General features: G+C 42.9%; 1 protein-coding gene across 1 annotated transcript in view; it reads right to left on the reverse strand.

Moving 5' to 3' along the window:
* The window catches only part of GRK4 (G protein-coupled receptor kinase 4), a 165,345-nt gene that overhangs the window by 18,957 nt on the left and 125,731 nt on the right, over positions 1 to 20,657 (reverse strand). The window contains exons 5-6 of the mRNA XM_075261099.1: positions 8,987 to 9,087; positions 2,272 to 2,364 (exon numbers count right to left, since the gene is read on the reverse strand). Coding sequence (XP_075117200.1) covers positions 2,272 to 2,364; positions 8,987 to 9,087 — 194 coding nt within the window. The remainder of the gene's footprint in view (positions 1 to 2,271; positions 2,365 to 8,986; positions 9,088 to 20,657) is intronic.

Consider the following 20,657-nt stretch of genomic DNA (forward strand, 5'->3'; position numbering starts at 1 on the left):
ACCCGACCGGTGTCGAAACGCGTAGCCGTTTTAAGCTGTTGTTCATGTCCTTGGAACAATAAAACAGAACCAATTCATCTTAACCTTGCACATCGTTATTTTTATTTTCAAGTTTATTTCGGATTTTGCTGCCATTAGCGCTCTGTCAGTTCCTGGTTTTTCTATATATGCTTTCCATTTTGCATCACCACCCACTGTGTGGGACAGTGTCCGGGTAAGAGCTGCAATTGGCTGGGTAGGCTCCTGACTGGAGTCTACTATTTCCACCAGACGGGCGCCAGGTCACCATTTTTGAATTTCTCTCATCTTACTAAGAGAATAGCCATCAAGGCAAGTACTCTGCAAATAAGTATCAAGGCAAGTACTCTGCAAGTAAGTATCAAGGCAAGTACTCTGCAAATAAGTATCAAGGCAAGTACTCTGCAAATAAGTATCAAGGCAAGTACTCTGCAAGTAAGTATCAAGGCAAGTACTCTGCAAATAAGTATCAAGGCAAGTACTCTGCAAGTAAGTATCAAGGCAAGTACTCTGCAAGTAAGTATCAAGGCAAGTACTCTGCAAATAAGTATCAAGGCAAGTACTCTGCAAGTAAGTATCAAGGCAAGTACTCTGCAAATAAGTATCAAGGCAAGTACTCTGCAAATAAGTATCAAGGCAAGTACTCTGCAAGTAAGTATCAAGGCAAGTACTCTGCAAGTAAGTATCAAGGCAAGTACTCTGCAAATAAGTATCAAGGCAAGTACTCTGCAAGTAAGTATCAAGGCAAGTACTCTGCAAGTAAGTATCAAGGCAAGTACTCTGCAAATAAGTATCAAGGCAAGTACTCTGCAAGTAAGTATCAAGGCAAGTACTCTGCAAGTAAGTATCAAGGCAAGTACTCTGCAAATAAGTATCAAGGCAAGTACTCTGCAAGTAAGTATCAAGGCAAGTACTCTGCAAGTAAGTATCAAGGCAAGTTTTTATTTTTGGCCAAGGCCTGCAACACCCCTTTAAGAACACATACAGTCTCACCATAATTTTATATATATTAAAAAAAAAATAAAAAGGCAAAAAACCATTAGATAGATGGATGGATAGATAGATATAGATAGGAGATAGAGAGAGAGAGAGAGAGAGAGAGAGAGAGAGAGAGAGATAGATAGATAGATAGATAGATAGATAGATAGATAGATAGATAGATAGGAGATAGATATAGATAGGATAGAGAGAGATAGATAGATAGGAGATAGATAGATAGATAGATAGATAGATAGGAGATAGAGAGATAGATATAGATAGGAGATAGAGAGATAGATATAGATAGGAGATAGAGAGAGAGATAGATAGGAGATAGATAGAGAGATAGATAGATAGATAGATAGATAGATAGAAAAAATAGTACCAAAAGTTAATATAATAACGTATATGACTAGTGTATCAGAACTGCAATGACGTTACTCTCTGTATAGTGGACCCCTGGTGACTTAATCCCTGCCCCATCTGTCCAGCTCTGTACCAGGCACGTAATACCGCCAATGCCATAGCCGAAAATAGTATCTAAGCAGAGCCGTACGTTTCATCGCAGCTTCCAGCGAAACACTATAAAGCAATATCCAATCAATAACGTAACTACTTTGTTCCAAGGTCCAGTGCTCTTTATATGAGCACATAACCTGATGTTTGCAGCCACTCAGCAAACACGTCACCTTCCAGCACCATGAAAACCTACAGAACGGTGTATCCAAGTGGAGCAATTACGAGTTATGATCAAGCTCTTATCTAAACTCGCTCCTTGCATTTATTTTATGGCAGTTGTGAGGCATTTTAGGGCCATAAGACGTCGCCATAGAAGCCACTGATGCGAGGTCTGTGAATAACAGGCCGGACACCAGCGCTCTTAATTACCGTATAGCAACGTAACATTTTCCTGACACTTTATAATAGGGGCATGGAAATATTACCGCCCTCATTAAGGACCCGTCAACTAGTCATATGAAGCGTCCGAAATCCTAGTAATGATGAAGAATATATATCTGTATAGCTTACGGGAAGGAATTTGCACAAGTTCATCTTGATGGAAAAAGGAACATTTTCTCTAGCGCCACCTTTTGCAAGGTGGCTCTCTATAAATCAATGTTTGGTTTTCAAGAAAACTAGTGACATGGACTGTGATTAAAGCCAAATCAGAAAATCTCCTCCAAAATGAAGAAATGCACAAAAAAACAAAACCCACCTTTGACATATTATGGAGAACCAAAGACTGGCTGCTAAAATGAACAAGCTGACACTTACCTCTCCAGCCATTTCCACTGTAAGAAGCGGGAGAAATACATGCTTTCCTGAAAATCCTCGAACGGTCCACCACTCAGATAATCGTGAACCACTCTATAATGAAGAAAGATGAAGTAGTAATGGCATTTTATGTATAGTACATGGAAACAAGATATGTTCTACATAAACCTATAAAGGGAACAATATATACAAACATAGGGGGTAAACGGCAGTACCACATGTGACCACCAGGTGCCTCCAAGCATTTATTTACCTAATTTGTGCACTATTCCGGACAGGAATCGCATATACGAATACTTTATTATGTAAAAATGAGCAGGTTTTAATAATAGATCATTACAGTATGATACAAATGATGATTTATGATATGTGTACATCACATGACCAATCAATCATATATCACATGACCATGGACTGATTTTTATCCACCGGGAGTAAGCAGAATGAATGACAGCAGGCAGAGATCTAGAAAATGGCGAGGAATTAATACAGAAAGTATATTGGAAAATTCTATAACTTTCCATTATACAAACAATAGAATCTATTTTCTGTAATTGGACATCCCCTTTAAGGTGTTGTCAAGCTTGCTTACAAATTGTGTACAATTGATAGTGCTGCAGTGCCTATAGGACATAATGGGGGTTACAGTAACATGGGAAAACTCCAAACTTTAAAATGTAAGAATAAATAAGTGTATAAAATCTAAAAAACAAAAATAGCACAAAATGCATGTACCATATTCACCACCCAGGAGCTACGTATCCAGAAGCATGTGACAAACACAAATACGTAGGTGACCTAAGCAATGTATGTAAGCAGCAGGCTTTATATCTGAAGCTATACACTACAATCTGGATCAATATCGTCATTCATAGAAAAGGTCTCCAATGGAAAACAGCAAACGTAACTGCAACCAGCGAAAGGACACGCATTCCACTCACACAGGCGAACACGTGTAACCGGGACCGCTCCACATTCCTGATAACAAGGTCACAGGCGAAGGCTAAACTGCTCCTGGGGACAACCAGACTGTATACATGTATACATACACACCGCCATACACTACAGTGTCATACACTACAGTGCCCAGGACAAAGCCCATTTGGAATTTTAGATCATAAAATTTATATAGATTTTTTTTTCCATTTTTCACCCATGCCACAACTTTTTTTTTTTTCTGTCCATATAGCTTTATGAGAAGGCTTATGTAGAATACTAGCTGGTACCCGCGACTTCGTCTGCGGTGATTGTAGCAGTGGGTATATACAGGCGCGGGTAAGGTTTTCGTACTGTGTATAAGGTATGGGATATGAAATGTAAGTTTGTATCTTGTTTTTGCTGTAATTCAGAGAATACGTGAGACTTTTGTGTTGAAGTTAATTTGTGTTAGAGCTGCTATACGGTGTTGTGAGAAACTTTACATAGTGACTTTGGGACAGAGGTATTTGAAGTTAACCCTTTCCCGCCGATGGCATTTTTTGTGATTTTGGTTTTTCATTTTCGACTCCCCTCCTTCTAAACCCCATAACTTTTTTATTTCTCCGCTCCCAGAGCCATATGAGGTCTTAATTTTTCTGGGACAAATTTTTCTTCATGATGCCACCATTATTTATTCTATATAATGTACTGGGAAGCAGGGGGAAAATTTAGAATGGGGTGGATTTGAAGAAAAAATGCATTTCTGCGACTTTCTTACGGGCTTTGGTTTTACGGCGTTCACTGTGCAGCCACAATGCCCTGTCCCCTGTATTCTGTGTTTCGTTACGATTCTGGGGATACGAAATTTATATGGTTTTATTTACATTTTGACCCCTTAAAAAAATCCAAAACTATGTTAAAAAAAATTTTTTTTGAAAAGTCGCCATATTCCGACAGCCGTAACTTTTTTATACGTCCGTGTACGGGGATGCATAGGGCGTCTTTTTTTGCGGAACCGGGTTTACTTTGTAGTTCTACCATTTTTGGGAAATGTTATTGCTTTGATCACTTTTTATTCAAATGTTTATCAGAATCAAAACCGTGAAAAAACGGCGGTTTGGCACTTTTGACTATTTTTCCCGCTACGGCGTTTACCGAACAGGAAAAATATTTGTATAGCTTTGTAGAGCGGGCAATTTCGGACGCGGGGATACCTAACATGTATGTGTTTCACAGTTTTTAACTACTTTTATATGTGTTCTAGGGAAAGGGGGGTGATTTGAATTTTTAATCCTTTTTATTTGTTTTTATATTTTTTTTACTTTTTTTTAAACTTTTTTTTTTGCATTTATTAGACCTCCTAGGGGTATTGACATGGGTGGGCGGTGTCGCGGATTGTCAGAGCGGTGGGGGTCGGCAAACATGGCTGCTCCGGAGCGTTATAGAGCGCCTCCTGGAGTATCGTTAAGGTGAGGGGCAAAGTGGTAAAGTCTATGTATATGTGATTGTGTGGGGTTAGGGGCGAGGTTGTAGAGGGCAATATGAATTTTGTGGCTTGCTATGGTCCAAAGTGTGTGAGATTGCAGAGATGGTGGTGTGATTTTGGGGTTTGTGGGGGTCCTGGCACAAACGCATGTGCGCTATTGTGACGAAAAGTAGCCTATTGCGCAATCGGGTGTATTAACTATGTTTGTAGAAACTTTCAGCCAAATCGGTCGAGCGGGTTTTGCGTGATTGAGGAACAAACATCCGAACATCCAAACTCACAAACCCACAAACTTTCACATTTATAATATTAATAGGATTAAAGGTGTTGTCCAGGATCTAGCTATTGATATTGATGATCATTGGTATCAGACCAGTCACAGCAGACACCCAGATCCCGTCCCATTCAAATGAATAGGAGTGGGGCTGCAGATCTAGGTGCCACCACTACAGTGTATGGAGCTCTGTACACTGTATACATCTTCCAGTCCATACAGTGTAACGGTGGTGCCTGGCAATGCAGCGCCGCTCCCATTCGCTTCCAGCTGTATACCTAATATATGGCATCCGATGGACGAAACAGATGATCGGGATAGGGTCTGGGTGTAGGACCCTGACCATTTGATACTGATGGACTATCCTGTGGATAGGTCATCAGTATCAATTTACTTCAGATCCTGGAATCCCCCTTAAAATGACGCCACTAGAAATTACAATTGTCCCACAAAGAACAAGCCCTCGTATGACATGTAAACTGAAGAATAAAATAAAAGTTCTGTCTTTTGGAAGGTAGGAAGTAAAAACTAAAACGCTAAATGGTAAACCCTTCACTTGACACTCAGTCATACATTACATCAGCTCGTCGCTGCCCCCTACTTAACATGTATGACCCACCCCGAGAAGTGGTAACAAACAACACTGTCCTGGGGCTCATAAAAGGGGGTTGTCAGATTTCACTAAAATAATCCCTGACACATGAGAGGGAGGCGCAGCTATAAAGTGACATGGAAACCCATCCTTAATGGATGTATTTCTGGAATGTAGAAGATTCTATCACGTCATGGAAAGAGAGGAGTGGTCTGATCAGATTCAAGGAAATAAACAAAAACACATGGAAAGACTAAAGAAAAACAACCCAAACGGCTTCCCCAGAGGAGCTAAAAATTTAAAAAAATAAATAAATAAAAAATATATTGTTCAAGTACGAAAAGTCACCATTTATCTCAAAGAAAAAACATCCCAGGAACCAAAATCCACAAATACTGTCTGTATGAGAAATAGGAACATACTGCTATACGAGTACATACAGAATCCGGAGTGACTGAGGATACAAGAGGCCAGGATTGTCAAAATTCAACATATATGGAAAATCTTTATAGTGGTATGAAACCTTGTAGGGGCTGCTACACACACAGCAGAAGGACTAAGGCAGAAACACGAACACCAATAAACTGTACAGGAGCAGGATCAGATATTATGTAGGAAAAGGAGAGGGCAGTACGGGAGGTGGCGGCAGGCACTCTGCAGGGAGGGGAGGGGGAGGCAGGCAGGCACTCTGCAGGAACGGGAGGGGGAGGCAGGCACTCTGTAGGGATGGGAGGGGGAGGCAGGCACTCTGCAAGAACGGGAGGGGGAGGCAGGCACTCTGCAAGAACGGGAGGGGGAGGCAGGCACTCTGCAGGATTGGAAGAGGGTGGCAGGCACTCTGCAGGAATGGGAGGGGGAGGCAGGCACTCTGCAAGAACGGGAGGGGGAGGCAGGCACTCTGCAGGATTGGAAGAGGGTGGCAGGCACTCTGCAGGAATGGGAGGGGGAGGCAGGCACTCAGTATGGATGGGAGGGGGACGCAGGCACTCTGCAGGATTGGAAGAGGGCGGCAGGCACTCTGCAGGAACAAAAGGAAGTAGCACACACTTTGCATGAATAAGATGCAGCAGTAGGAACTCTTCAGGAGAGGGCAGCAAAAGCAGACACTCTTCAGGAATAAGAGGAGGCAACACACACACTGCAGGGACAAAAGGAGGCAGGACTCATTCTGCAGGGACAAGAGGCGGCAGCAATCATTCTACAGCAGCGGTTCTCAACCTGTGGGTCGCGACCCAGGTGGGGGTCGAACGACCAAAACACAGGGGTCGCCACATACCTCCCAACCGTCCCGGTCGGTGGGAGGTATGTCCCGGTTTCAACTGATCGGCGCCCGGAGGACGCCGATGAGTTGAAAACACAGGCGATTAAAGCAGGAGCTGTCACAGCCAGCTCCTGCTTTAATGCTGTGCTGCGACTTCTGTATGTGTAGCTGCGATGTGATGACGTCACATCGCAGCTACAACTATATGAGTGAGCCAGACTTTTTTTGTTTTAAACATTAAGGTGGAACATAATGAAGGGGCAGATGAATGGGGGACGGTATGACACTGGGGGCAGAGATGGAGGGACATGAAACTGTGGGCAGATGAAGGGGGGGGGGACAGTATGACACTGGGGGCAGAGATGGAGGGACATGAAACTGTGGGCAGATGAAGGGGGGGGGGACAGTATGACACTGGGGGCAGAGATGGAGGGACATGAAACTGTGGGCAGATGAAGGGGGGGGGGACGGCATGACACTGGGGGCAGAGATGGAGGGACATGAAACTGTGGGCAGATGAAGGGGGGGGACGGCATGACACTGGGGGCAGAGATGGAGGGACATGAAACTGTGGGCAGATGAAGGGGGGGACGACGGCATGACACTGGGGGCAGAGATGTGGGAACATGAAACTGGGGAACAGATGGGGACATGAAACTGGGGAAGAGATGGGGGAACATGAAACTGGGGAAGAGATGGGGGAACATGAAACTGGGGAACAGATGGGAACATGAAACTGGGGGAAGAGATGGAGGGGAAACATGAAACTGTGGGCAGAGATGTGGGGGTACGGCTTGACACTGGAGGCAGAGATGGGGGGACATGAAACTGGGGAAGAGATGGGGGACATGAAACTGGGGGCAGAGATGGGGGGACATGAAACTGGGGAAGAGATGGGGGAACATGAAACTGGGGAACAGATGGGAACATGAAACTGGGGAACAGATGGGAACATGAAACTGGGGGAAGAGATGGAGGGGAAACATGAAACTGTGGGCAGAGATGTGGGGGTACGGTTTGACACTGGAGGCAGAGATGGGGGGACATGAAACTGGGGAAGAGATGGGGGGACATGAAACTGGGGGCAGAGATGGAGGGGGGACATATAATGTGCGGGTGACTGTAGGGGGATTATACTGTGTGGGAGCACATGAAAATTGAATGAGAATGGGCGGAGTCAACATAAAAGTGGGCGGAGCCAAATTCGTCACGCCGCATATTTTCTCCCTCTTTCTAATCTTCAAAAGTTGCAAGGTATGCCTACAGCCATCAGAAAATACATATTTCTGATGGCTTTAGCCACTGAGAAGCCGCGCTACTGCCTGCAGCAGTGCTATTCAGCTGGAACGCACGCCGTTATGGACGCGTGTTCCAAACTGAATGGGGTCACCACAACATGAGGAACTGTATTGCGGGGTCACGGCATTAGAAAGGTTGAGAACCACTGTTCTACAGGAACAAGAGGAGGCAGCACTCATTCTGCAGGGACAAGAGGAGGCAGCACTCATTCTGCAGGAATAAGATGGGGTAGCAGGATCTGGAGAGGCCAGCAGAAGCAAACACTTTGAAGGAATACAAGGAGGCAGCACTCATTCTGCAAGAACAAGATGGAAAATGGGGCAGCACATACTCTGCAGGAACAAGAACAGGTAGGACACACACTACAAAAAAGGAAACAATCCAGAGCGGAGTTTAGGTTTGTAAAGCTTCATTTTGTAGTCAAAGAAGTAAACTGCCTCATCATCATCATCATCATCATGTACACGGATGGATCAGCACTGTATAGGTCTTAGGTCATTTCCAGATGTGTCAACGTAGCCAAATATTTTCACATCTGCTGTTTCGGAAAAACAGACCTCAGGAGCACATGTTGGGTGGGAGAGTGACATATCTTGTCTACAAATCTCATTCCTTGACAGGTAGTGACGTCATACACGATGATTTATTTCTCCTATAATAGTAAATCTCTAGACTGTACACATCAAAACGTACAAGACATTGTCATTACATGTTTAATGCAAGTAGCCGCAGGTTAAACCAGATCTGTCAAAGGCTTCAAATTGAATATACTAAAGGGTAAGTTACGTTACCTTGGATGAAGCAGGTTTTTTTTTCCCATACACAAACAGAAAAAACGAAATAACCAAAAATCTATAATAATATTTCTATGTCCGCCCCACCTACCTAGTGCAGTCTTTAAAAAGCTCCTTACAGGGACTCTGCTCCAGCCTTTCCTTACATTCATGTACGGTGTCCTGAGGTATTTCCGGCAAATGGGCTGCAGACTGGAGAGAAACAAAAATGTTGAATCATTGATAGGCGATGGGCTTCAAAGTCAGCTATTGCATATTTCATGTATAAAAACTCTGTAGGGTTCTGTTCACACATCGATGGTTTTCTGCCATCAGTGATGTGTAGGACATATTTGCTGTATAGGCACAATAAGGCATGTGATATGTCATCCATTAACCCCCCACTGTACAAAAAAATCCTGTCCCATACAGTATTAGACATAAATAAAATGTATATCAATGTAGGCCAGACCTGCGTGGGTCGCAAGGACTAGTTTTTGCCATTCACCGTGTATAGGGCATGTACAACACACGTTTGCGTTACTGCTACAACTAGATTGTCAGCTCTTACATTCACACGTAAAGCTTTGTATAGTATTATGGGTGTGGCTCTGAAAGGGTCAAAGGGGTGTGTCTATTGAGTCTACAGGGTGGAGCTTGTAAACCTATTTAGTTAGAGCTTTGACCAATCACAGTCATGACAAACCAGAGAGCTGCTAATATGTAGACACCCTGTATTCTACGACGACTATACAGACCCCTAATACTTGTATATGAGCTGCCATTGTAGAGAATGAAAAAAAAAAATACAAAAACATTTTGGAGGACACAATTGTTGCACTACCAGACACAGCCCAAGGATGAAAGGGGCGCTGTTGATGAAAAAAAAAACAACAACAAAAAAACAGACCTTTTTACTGTTTTAAAAAGGACCTGTCATAAGGTCTGCAAAGCTTAATGACATACACTGTCCCTATGAACGTTTCAGTGTTTTGTTTCGCAAAATCTGTTCAGCCATTCAAAAGGTATAAGCCCTTTTAGTTGTTGATGCAAAATACACTACATGACACCGTACTCACCCCCAGAGAAACCACAGTGTTACCGCCCACTTGGCTAGTAGACTCCAATTTGCATCTATACTAACAGGGCTTATATCTTTGGAATAGCCGAACAGATTTGGACAATCACAGCAACCAGCAAGGCTGGGTAGGAACTGAAGGAGCAAAATGTTCAAAATAGTACTTTGCTTCCTTTCTGTTAGTAATGGTGGGGATCCCAGAGATACCTGGAAAGCCCCTTTAAATATTGACCTGTAGATATGCAGTCCAACCCGCGAAATACGTATACATGATCTACAGGAATCCATATGGCAAGCCAGGGAGTGTGGTATATACAGCATCAGTTTACATGGTATATACAGCATCAGTTTACATCCTCGCAGGCCCTACCCCTGACTCATAACCTTCTAGGTCGCTACAACTGAAGGACCATTATCCTCCTGTATACACACCTGTCAATATTTGCACTGGAAAGGTAATCTACCCAGTGGCTTTTAAACTGTTGGCCATATGAAGATCAGGTATCAGGCTCAAGTCCAAGAGTTGACAAGAGAAATTTTTTTTTTTAACCATTTATGTCTAGTTCACATCACGCTAAAGGTAATAGGTCACCAAAAAATGACTAAAATTTTTGAAGCCAAGTTTATACTTTGAATATATATTTCAGAATTTGTGATGAGTTTGATGTCCTTTTGGCCTCCGTCAGGGTATCACATGCTTTATATACAGAGGCATGCTGCAAAAATACACATACAGCACATTATACTGTTTGGATAACTAAGAATAGAAGAATCTGTATTATTTTATCCAAAAAGTTTAGCAGTTTTTCCTACCTGGAGGCCTCTACCAGTAAAGCCCGGCCTAAGTCTGTATTTTGGTGTATATTACTGACTTGAACATCCAATGCAACCACAGGCTCTGCAGACAACATGCCATTGCACGTGCACCTCCCAACCGTCCCAGATTTCAGATGCTGTCCCTTTGTCCTGGACAGCGGGAGGTATGTCCTGGCTTCAACTCATTTGTATCCTGTATCACCGTCCAAGCCCCCGTCCCTGGGAAGCAGGCAGCAGCAATGAAGTGACAGCACTCCATTATACCTGGTGCTCCCTAAAGCCGCTGACAGCAGAGACCGCGAAGGACTGCGAGGCAACGGGGTGAGGCGAGTATTTTTTTTTTTTTTTTTTTCATGCATTTTTTTTTTGTGGGCACCAGAAGGAGAGGGGGTCATAATAAAGTGAAGGGGACATTATACTGCTGGAGCCACAAAGAGTGGGAAATTATAATGTGGGGGCCACATGGAGAGGGACATTACAGTATGGAGGCCACAATGAGGGGGTTATGATACTGTGAGGGCCACAATAATGGGGAATTGTAATGGTGAGGGCCACATGGAGAGGGGCATTACATTATAGAGGCCACAATGAGGGGGTTATGAGACTGAGGGCCACAATAATGGGGCATTATACTGTGAGGGCCACAATAATGGGGCATTATACTGTGAGGGCAACAATAATGGGGCATTATACTGTGAGGGCCACAATAATGGGGCATTATACTGTGAGGGCCACAATAATGGGGCATTATACTGTGAAGGCCACAATAATGGGGAATTGTAAGGTGAGGGAAACATGGAGAGGGACGTTATTCTGTTGGGACCTTAATGATGGGGATATTATACAATGGAGGCTACAATGAGGAGACTTTATATTGTGAGGGCCACAATAATGGAACAATATATTGTGTGGGTAACATGGAGAGGTACATTATACTACAGGAGCAACATGGAGGGGGACATTATAATGTGGAGGACACATGGAGAAGGACATTACAGAATGGAGGCCACAACAAGAGGGGCTATAATAATGGCGCATTATAATGTGGAACATTGTCAACATGTAGAGTTGACAATAAGGGGAGTATTATACTGTGTGGGCTATAAGGGGGAATGATACTATGTCAGGGACACTAAAGGGGTGTTATATTTTGTGGAAATACAAAGGGTGGTCAAAGGCCTGGCCAAAGCGAGTGGGGTTGGAGGCATAGCTTACGATTTACCCAAATTCTCCCTTTTGTCCCACTTTAAGTCCTCTGAAGTTGGGAGGTTGCGTATGAAGGTTGCCTACGTGTCTTTTCCATTGTAGCGGTCATTTTTTGATGATTAATAAGACCTGTCATCTGGGCTGAAGCTGGCAAGTTGTCGGCTATTATGTGTCCAGATAATAACCTACAAGGAGGAGGAAGCATTTTAAGCACAAACATCTTTACTCGACTTCCTACAAATGTGCAAATTCCGGCATCTTTAAAAGCAACGCGAGTGTTTTTTTGTTTGTTTTTTTTTTTTTTTTTCCCTTTGTAAGTCCGTCTACCCCACAACAAATGATATAGGTGGCTACGAGGCCTGGGGTCTTACATTACCACCTCCAGACTCTGCTGAAGGTATGTGAATTTCTCAGCAACTATTTCCATCTAAGGAAATTATAATGGGCTGGCTCAGGTTTCTATTCGATCTGGAAATATCCCAAAAGCTTCACGTCTCGAAAAAAAAAAAAAAAATTGCATGGGAAGAACTGAAAAATGCCAGTTCAATAGGAAGGAAGGGAGTGGCATAAATAATAGCCAAAAAAACAAAGGTTGGTAAGGACACAGGCTAAGAAAAGAATGAAGTGACGGCGTAGAAGTGGCCGTATGCTGACAACATTGCCAGAAGCTGCTGTGAGAAGCCCTGAGGGTCCGGAGAACGGGAATTCCCTCAGGTTGGAGCCTCGAATATGATCCACACCCACGTCACTTTCTATAAGCCTACAAAGAAGATGAACTGCAGCGGCACATGCCAGGAATTCGCATTTTCTGCAAGAATTCCCTGTTTATATGAGGAAGGACAATGGCCGCAGAGTTAGAAATAATGTCAGTACTTTATATACACGGCTTACAAAAAGGGCCAGCACTGAGGAGGAAGAAAAAGAGTTTCTAACCACTGGGACCTCCATACTAGTCATCACTCTCCATCTACGTAAACAGCGGCCACTTTAAGGGTGGATTTTATTGGAGCAGATTTTGAGAAGTTCTTCAACTTCAAAATCTTTTCCAAAAAATTCTCTTGGAAAAAAGCCAAGGCCTCGTGATAAGGAATCGGCAGCAAGATAGGGCAAGACGCTTCTATGTTCAGTCTTCTGCATTGGTCAGATTAGTGGTATTTTTGGAGAAAATTTTGAGTTGGAGGAACTCTGTGTGAACATATTCCTAAGGCTTGTGCAGTCTGCGGGCCGGTGAAAATGGCACAGATGACAAATGGATTGGCATTAGTGTGTCATCCATGGTTTGCATGGCTGCTTTCTTCCAAAAACATCACCACACCTGTCCACAGGTGGTGTCTGGTATTGCAGCTCAACCCCATTCACTTCTATGGAGCTGCATAAGAACCCAAGGATAGGGGTAGCACTTTTTGGTGCAAGAAAGTTGCCATGTTTTATAATCCTGGCGATCCCTTCAATGCATTTCTAGAAAAGCTGGGTGACCACTACTAAGCTGGATTTTCTACTTGGTGTCATCTTGATTTCCCAGTAAAAAAAATAAATAAAAAAACCAAAAACCGATTATGCAAAATTGCAGAATAAGGCGTCACATCCAGAGCTCCTGTAGGGTTGCACAGTATGGCAAACGTGCCATTTCTGAATTTTAGAAAGCTGTGTGCCTATCCCTGTGGGAGCTGAAACGGTGGCCACCTTGTTTCCTCAGAAGCCATGGGTAACGTTTACTTACATCAGCTCCAATTTAAGAAAAGTGGAGAAAGAGACAACACACATAAGTACAAGTCCCATTCTGCAGCATCCGTTTGCTGGGAGCAATGAAAGCGAATGCGGTGAACAAGAATCCAGGGCCAGGAACCACAGGCTTGTGTGCAGTTTTATTCCATTCCACTCTCTGGGCACGTCTATTAAGCAGGGCTTCCCCCAATGTTTTTACAGTATAGCGTTCCTACCACTTAGCAGCGCGCCTGCTCTTGTACTAGAGAAACTGGAACTTCGCAAACACGATGTGGGTTTGTCTGGCAATTTCCTTCGCTATAAATCATAAAGAATAATATGTAAATATGGGCCTAAAAATCCATTATAACAGCGGTGTAGGAAAGTTTAATAAGACACAAAAATGATCCTGTAGATGTATCCAGTAACACTAGACATCAGCGCTATACGGTTCTCAAAATGAATTTTTCTGTCATTTTTTTTTTTTGTGATGTGCGCAAATACTGAAGAAGAGTAAATCATAAAAAGGAACTAACTTATTCTTCCGGCACCCTGGCCCTTCGTGCGCCCTCTAATCTGGCCCATTCCATAACTTCAAACGTTGCATATTTCAGTAGTACAACTAAACTTATCAAAGAAAATGTCTCCTCCTCTACTTTTCTGAGTCTTTTTATGCTCACCTCTTGTTAAACTGACTTTTACTCTGAAAAATCTGCTCAATTACTAGAGCAAGACACAAGGTCACAGAAGTATCACGTTACAGCTTACAATAGAAGTCTATGGAGGGGCAGAAGCGAGAAAGGGTGAGGGTGGAGAGACAAAAACACAGGGATCCTAGAGAGAACAATACACTTTGTATCTCACTCCAAGTGCTTTAATTCACATCAGTGCAGGACACCACTTCTCCATTATATCCTAGGTGATCCTGCTGATGCTTCAGAGTATGAGAGAGTACTATGGAGCAGATTCTCCTCTACTGCCTGTATGCAGGGTATGGCAGACATCACAGAAACTAGTCTCCACCCACTAGCTCAGGGAGAAAAGATAGAGTCTGCAGAGGGGGAAAGTGCTAAACTGCTAATAAAGCAGAATACAGGTTAGATCATTGCTTGTGATACCCCCATGTACACATACGTTATTATACTTCCACATGAGCAGCCTACATGTCGCTCATGCTAGTGCCTGACTACTTGCTATGTGAACAAGAGTGGTATGAAGACTATGCTTTATTAACAAGTCTATACTCTGCAAAATATGTAGGTGTGTTATAACACACACTTTGTCTTTAAGACCATTTTATGCTTTATCTATGATTTACAATTAAAAATACATCACTTATCTCATACTACAGGCCCGAGCATGTGACCAAGTCAGCATCTGAGTTGGGGGCCATGGAATGCAGTTGGATGACACTCGGAGTGACATCAGAGTGCATTCCATGAGGCATTCATGTCTATGAGGCTGATAACAGAGCAGGACCAATTCTGCTACGTGCTAATGGGTCTGTGGGCCCCACTGACATGAATGCATAATGGAATGTACTCAGTGTCATCAGACTTCATTCCGTAATAAACTCGCCCCCCAACTCAGATGCACATTTTGTTGTGTGCATGGTCGTTAATCCAGAGTTAAAATCTGTATTATACTCCAGAGCTGCATTCAAAACTCTGCTGCTTGCTAATCGGAAGCATCAACAAGCTTGTCGTCTGACACACCCACAGATGAGCGGCTATATTATACTGGAGCATTCAGTTTTGCAACAGCTACAATTTCAAATCAGAAACCTGCGGAATTGTGAAAGCGTCCCTTGGTTGTAAACCAGGATCACTTGTCCTCTTTGCAGCTCAGTCCCTTTCAAGTGACTGGGCAGAGCTGTGATACCATGCACAGCCTATATATATATATATATATATATATATATATATATATATATATATATATATATATATATATATATATATATATATATATATATATATATATATATATATAGTGCTTGCTAAGTAGTGAAGAGGCTGCAGTGCTCAATTGAATGCTGTGACCCCTTGAATCAGCCAGGAAAGCTGGAGTCCCCGCCAATCAATGACCCATCCCATGGATGGGCCATGGATTAAGCCTGGAAGACCGAAGTCTCATCACATCAGATACAACCTTTATCAGAATCAACCGGTCACCCTGGATTTCAGAACGCCTGCCTAACTTTTGACTTTTCCAGAAAACATGGTGGGTAGCCAAGCAGTTAGTAGTACATGACAGCCATTCAGATGCATGGCCACCTTTGTAATAAGTAAGTGCCCAATCGCTGGGTCTTCCAATGTTCAGGCCAACAGGGGACTGAAAGACCCTAAGGCCTCCTAATAAATGGAGCTCTATCCACTTCTATGGGGCTAGCGGAACTGTAATCGCCAGCAAAGTCCGAAGCCCCACTGAAGTGTATGGAGTGCTGTAGGAGGCCACAAGAAGGCCTTAGGGGAATTTCTGGTCCTCCTGATCACTTGGGGACTCAGCAATTAGACATTTATCCTCTGTCCTATGGATAAAGGATAAATTTCTCTAATGGGACAAATCCTAAGTCCTCCAGTAGCTCCTACAGAATGGCTCTCCATTCTGCTTAACAGATCGGGGTCCCAAGTAAGCATATGGACAGGAGTGGTCTCCAAGAGGCAGTCCAGTATTAGAAAAACATGGATGCTCTCATGTTGAAATAGCACACCTATCCATGGGTGCTAATGTTTTTGAAAAAAAGCAGCCATGTTTTCTAATCCTAGACAACCCCTTTAAGCAATATGGTAATCCTAAATCCATTATGAAACACAAAAGGGCTGTAATTCCCAATACTGAAATCCAAGGACCTGACTGGGAACCAAGTGAATATTTTTGCAAAGTCTAGAGGCATTGAACATAAATCCCAGGCCACTAAAATTCCTGTAGACGGGAAAATCCCATAATTCGGCAAATTATAGGAACTTTACGGCGTTTTTTTTTTCTCATGGACAGACACAGGGTTTCGTTGAATGAATGAGCTTCTTTTTCTCACGGTATACACCTGTGTTTATCATAGGAAGGGTCCACTCCGGCTCAGATAAGGCTTGTTTGTGGACTCCAGGCTATACATGAATGGTCTGTTCAGCAGAACTGTAATACTCTTCAGCATGTGAAATAGTGACACCACATCCAAATTCCTGATATACTACAAACCGTCTTTAAAATGCCTCAGAGGACGGCCAGCCGCCATAAAGTGAAATAACGCAGCATTCCTGGTCAGGGACTGTGACCTCAATGTGCCAAATGGAAAGAGCACGCTCCTATTAGATTACCTGGGCGGTTTTTATTGCGGGGCTTGGAACTAGGTGGTGGGATCTGGATATTATATCAGACATGCACAGTCAGAGCCGTGAATTGTGAGTGACCCTTGTATTATGTGTACAATGCTCATATTATACGTAATCCTTGCAATAATCACAGCTATGGAGCATTTGGGGTAAACAACAGCAGATGAGGTGCTAGAACATATGGCTTTGCCATTAACCATAGAGATGATACACTTAGGAGGGGGGAATGATTTGCGAAATGTTTCGAAGGGCCAGGTTGCTTGTATAGTACATACCACCCCCCCATTGTCGCCTGGTTTAAGATGATATTGTCACCTTCTCAATGGTGTCTGCCCATATCACGGATGTTTCTACTGGTCATATCCATAGACTAAGGAATTCACTAAAACAACTCATCTATCCTGTTAATGGGTAAGAATTTCGTCAATGGGGGTCCCACTCTTAGAACCACCATTAGTCATGATAGTCAGGGTCCAGTGTCCCCCTGTTTGAATGGAACAACTACTGCACATTAGAGATGAGCGAACACTGTTCGAATCAGCCGATCCGAACAGCACGCTCCCATAGAAATGAATGGAAGCACCTGTGACGCTGACTTTGTCGGCGGTCGGCCGGCGTCACAGGTGCTTCCATTCATTTCTATGGGAGCGTGCTGTTCGGATCGGCTGATCCGAACAGTGTTCGCTCATCTCTAATGCACATGTCACTTCATTCAATCTGTGGGAAAATGCTACCCCGTTGACTTTGAACGGGACTGACTCAGGACAAGGGACTCCCATTTTCATGATCAGTGGGTGTCCGAGTGGCAAAAGTAGAGAAATCAGGAAAGGGGACTACTCTCCTGAAACACACGTGAGGTTTGCACCCAAAAGAGTCCACCCCAGAAGAGTGGGCAAATCTCATATCACAAGAAGCGCATGTCCTTCACATTTTGTGTTCACATTATTAAAAGGGAACACCTCCTAAAATGGAGTGAACTTCACACAGAGGGTCGGAAAATCTCCCAGAGGCGAATTTTGGCAAGTAAGGACTGGAACAAGGGTGGTCACTAAGAAAATTGTCAAAATGCAGCAGAACGGAGAACGAGATGGGAAGCTTTCAAGGAAGTAGGCAAGGGTCAGAATCCCACAGGGCAAACAATCCAAAGGACAAGTCAGGACCATGGTTAGGAACAAAGCCAAGGTGCTGATCAGGATGAAGAGTCAAGTCAGGAACATTAGCACAGGGAAGGAGATTCGGGACCTTAAAAACCAGGAAGGAGATCCCAGGACAATGCCCCTTTATATAGGCCACTAGGCCTTATGTCAACTTCGGATGCCTGTTGCCTTAGCAAGCAGATGCCACAGTGGACCTCAAGCAGTAAAACCACAACCTAACGCGACCAGCTCCAAGACGCCAGGAGTCAGAATAGGAGAGAGGAAGTGTCTGGTTGCTAGGCTGCCAACCAGGAAAGTGGCGCAGGAAGCGGGCATAAAGGCTGATAATACATTGTTTGACTTCTACGATACGGCTTACTATTTATATCTACGATTCTGCTCCATTTACATACAAAGAACAAGCAAAACGTCTGCAACCTGCCGGCATTTTATCTTCACTTCTCAGTCCTGTTTACAGTCATCTGAACGCCACCAATGCACCGTAGCACAGGTCTAAAGCAAGCTTTGGATGTGCAAGGAGAAGAAAGCAAAAGCATAACCCACATGGAAAAAGGAATAAAAAAATTTTTTTGAGCAGTCTTCAGTAGTTGATACCTTTTTTAATGGCTAACTAAAAATGATGACATATTGCGAGCTTTCGGGACTACTAAAAAGGTCTCTTCATCAGGCTCAAAAAAATTTTTTATATTTCATATCCACTGGCTAACACGGTACAAAGATATTTTTCCTGATGGGAAAAGGAATAGCAAAAGTTTATCATCTGGAAAAAAAAAAACAAAAACCAAACTTATTACGCTTATTACGCATTTTTTCCGCGTCCTCGTTAAATGGATTCGGGGGGTATCTACACACGAAGATTTCTGCAGGAGGATTTTGAGGAAGAATCCGCCTTAAAAAAAAAACAAAAAAAACATCTCCCATTCATTTCATTGGGAGTCAGTAGCAGGGGGAAAAAAAGCAACATGGCCTATCTTCAAGCAGATTCCGCCTTGAAAAACCGATTGAAATCAATGTGAGGCGGAAAAAACACAAGGTTTTTTTTACGTGGTTTTTGAAAGAACCCACATCAAAAACTGCTAGCATTTTTTTTTTTTTTTAAAGCGGATTGTGCTGGAGTAAAAACAAAACAAAAATTAAAATAAAAAATGCAAAAAACGCATCGTATAAAAAAAAAAAAAAGTTTACCAATTCTTTAAGCAGAATTTCTCAGCCTGCATAAAAAGTCAGTGTGAACATACCCTTATATGGATACCTCAATAATTTTTGGCATGAATTTTAACATTAAAATGTGTTGCTATCGCTGGGTAAAGTTGCCCAGGATCGCAACAGGTTTGGGATTGGTCTATTAGACACACAATGTGTGACTGTTGCCGGAGGAATAATTCGCCAAGCCACAGTAACAGTCAGGCCATTGGGAAATAGGTTACTCCATGTGACCTAGGTGTTTGCAATAAAAGTAAGGGGCACAGGCGGAATTTTTTTTTGTGGACTAAAGACCTTGCGCTCTGTTATACAAGCAATACAGAAAAAAAACAAAAACATGGCCACATTCAGAAATAGCGCCACTCTTGTCAACTGGCTGTGTCTGGTACTGCACTTTAGTCCAATTTAAATGGAAAAAAAGCAGCCATGTCTGTTTAAACCCAAACAACATTAACGTCTTTAATTTTAGGGAAAATTATATTTAATGGCTCGAACCTAAAGAAAATATCCAAATGAATGTCAAGGCTCAAAAAAGGCAAAAACTTTCACTAGGCGCATTAGCTGTAATATTGTTCTTCTCCAGGAATATTTATTTGATGAACACAAGTGCGGGACAAAGGACGTCATATCATCCGGAGTGGAATGTGCTTCAGTTTACAATATGGTATTTCCATACTTATATTTTTGACCCGGAGCGCACGCAATTACGTCTCCAATTACCACCAGAAAAATATATTATCCAAATGCCATACGTACAAAAAAACGTGCCTTTTAGAAAAAAAAAAAAAACATACAAGCTGCACACCTACCACAATCCGCATTTTCTTTGTAATTTGTCTTTTGGGTAATAGTTTGTGAGCTTTGATTCGGAGCCAAACTTTGAAAAACACACTCAAAATTAATTTCCTGTTGCTGTTGTACTTGGCTAAAAACATCTGGTTAGCATTTTGGAGGACTTGGAGGGTGGATTATAGAAGAGAGTCACAACTTTCCACGAGGTAGAGGGCAAAGAGTGTTCTACGAATGCTCCGACATGAGTGAGGACAGATTATATGTCATACCCACATATATGCACGCACAAGAGAAGGGCAGTGATGTCACCACTGCCAACCCGATGATGTCATTTCCTATAATACGTACAGCCAACCTGCTGTCTGGGCGTCGAAAGCGGCTGGTTGAAAGCCAAGTCCATTGCTGAACCCAACTATGAATGAGATTTATCTTTAAAAATGGAAGATCTATCTACCCAGTACCTGTGCTGATTAGCTGACTGAAGTGGTCACAGCG

The sequence above is a fragment of the Leptodactylus fuscus genome, chromosome 1 (genome assembly GCF_031893055.1).
Source record: "Leptodactylus fuscus isolate aLepFus1 chromosome 1, aLepFus1.hap2, whole genome shotgun sequence".
Taxonomy (NCBI): Eukaryota; Metazoa; Chordata; class Amphibia; order Anura; family Leptodactylidae; genus Leptodactylus; species Leptodactylus fuscus.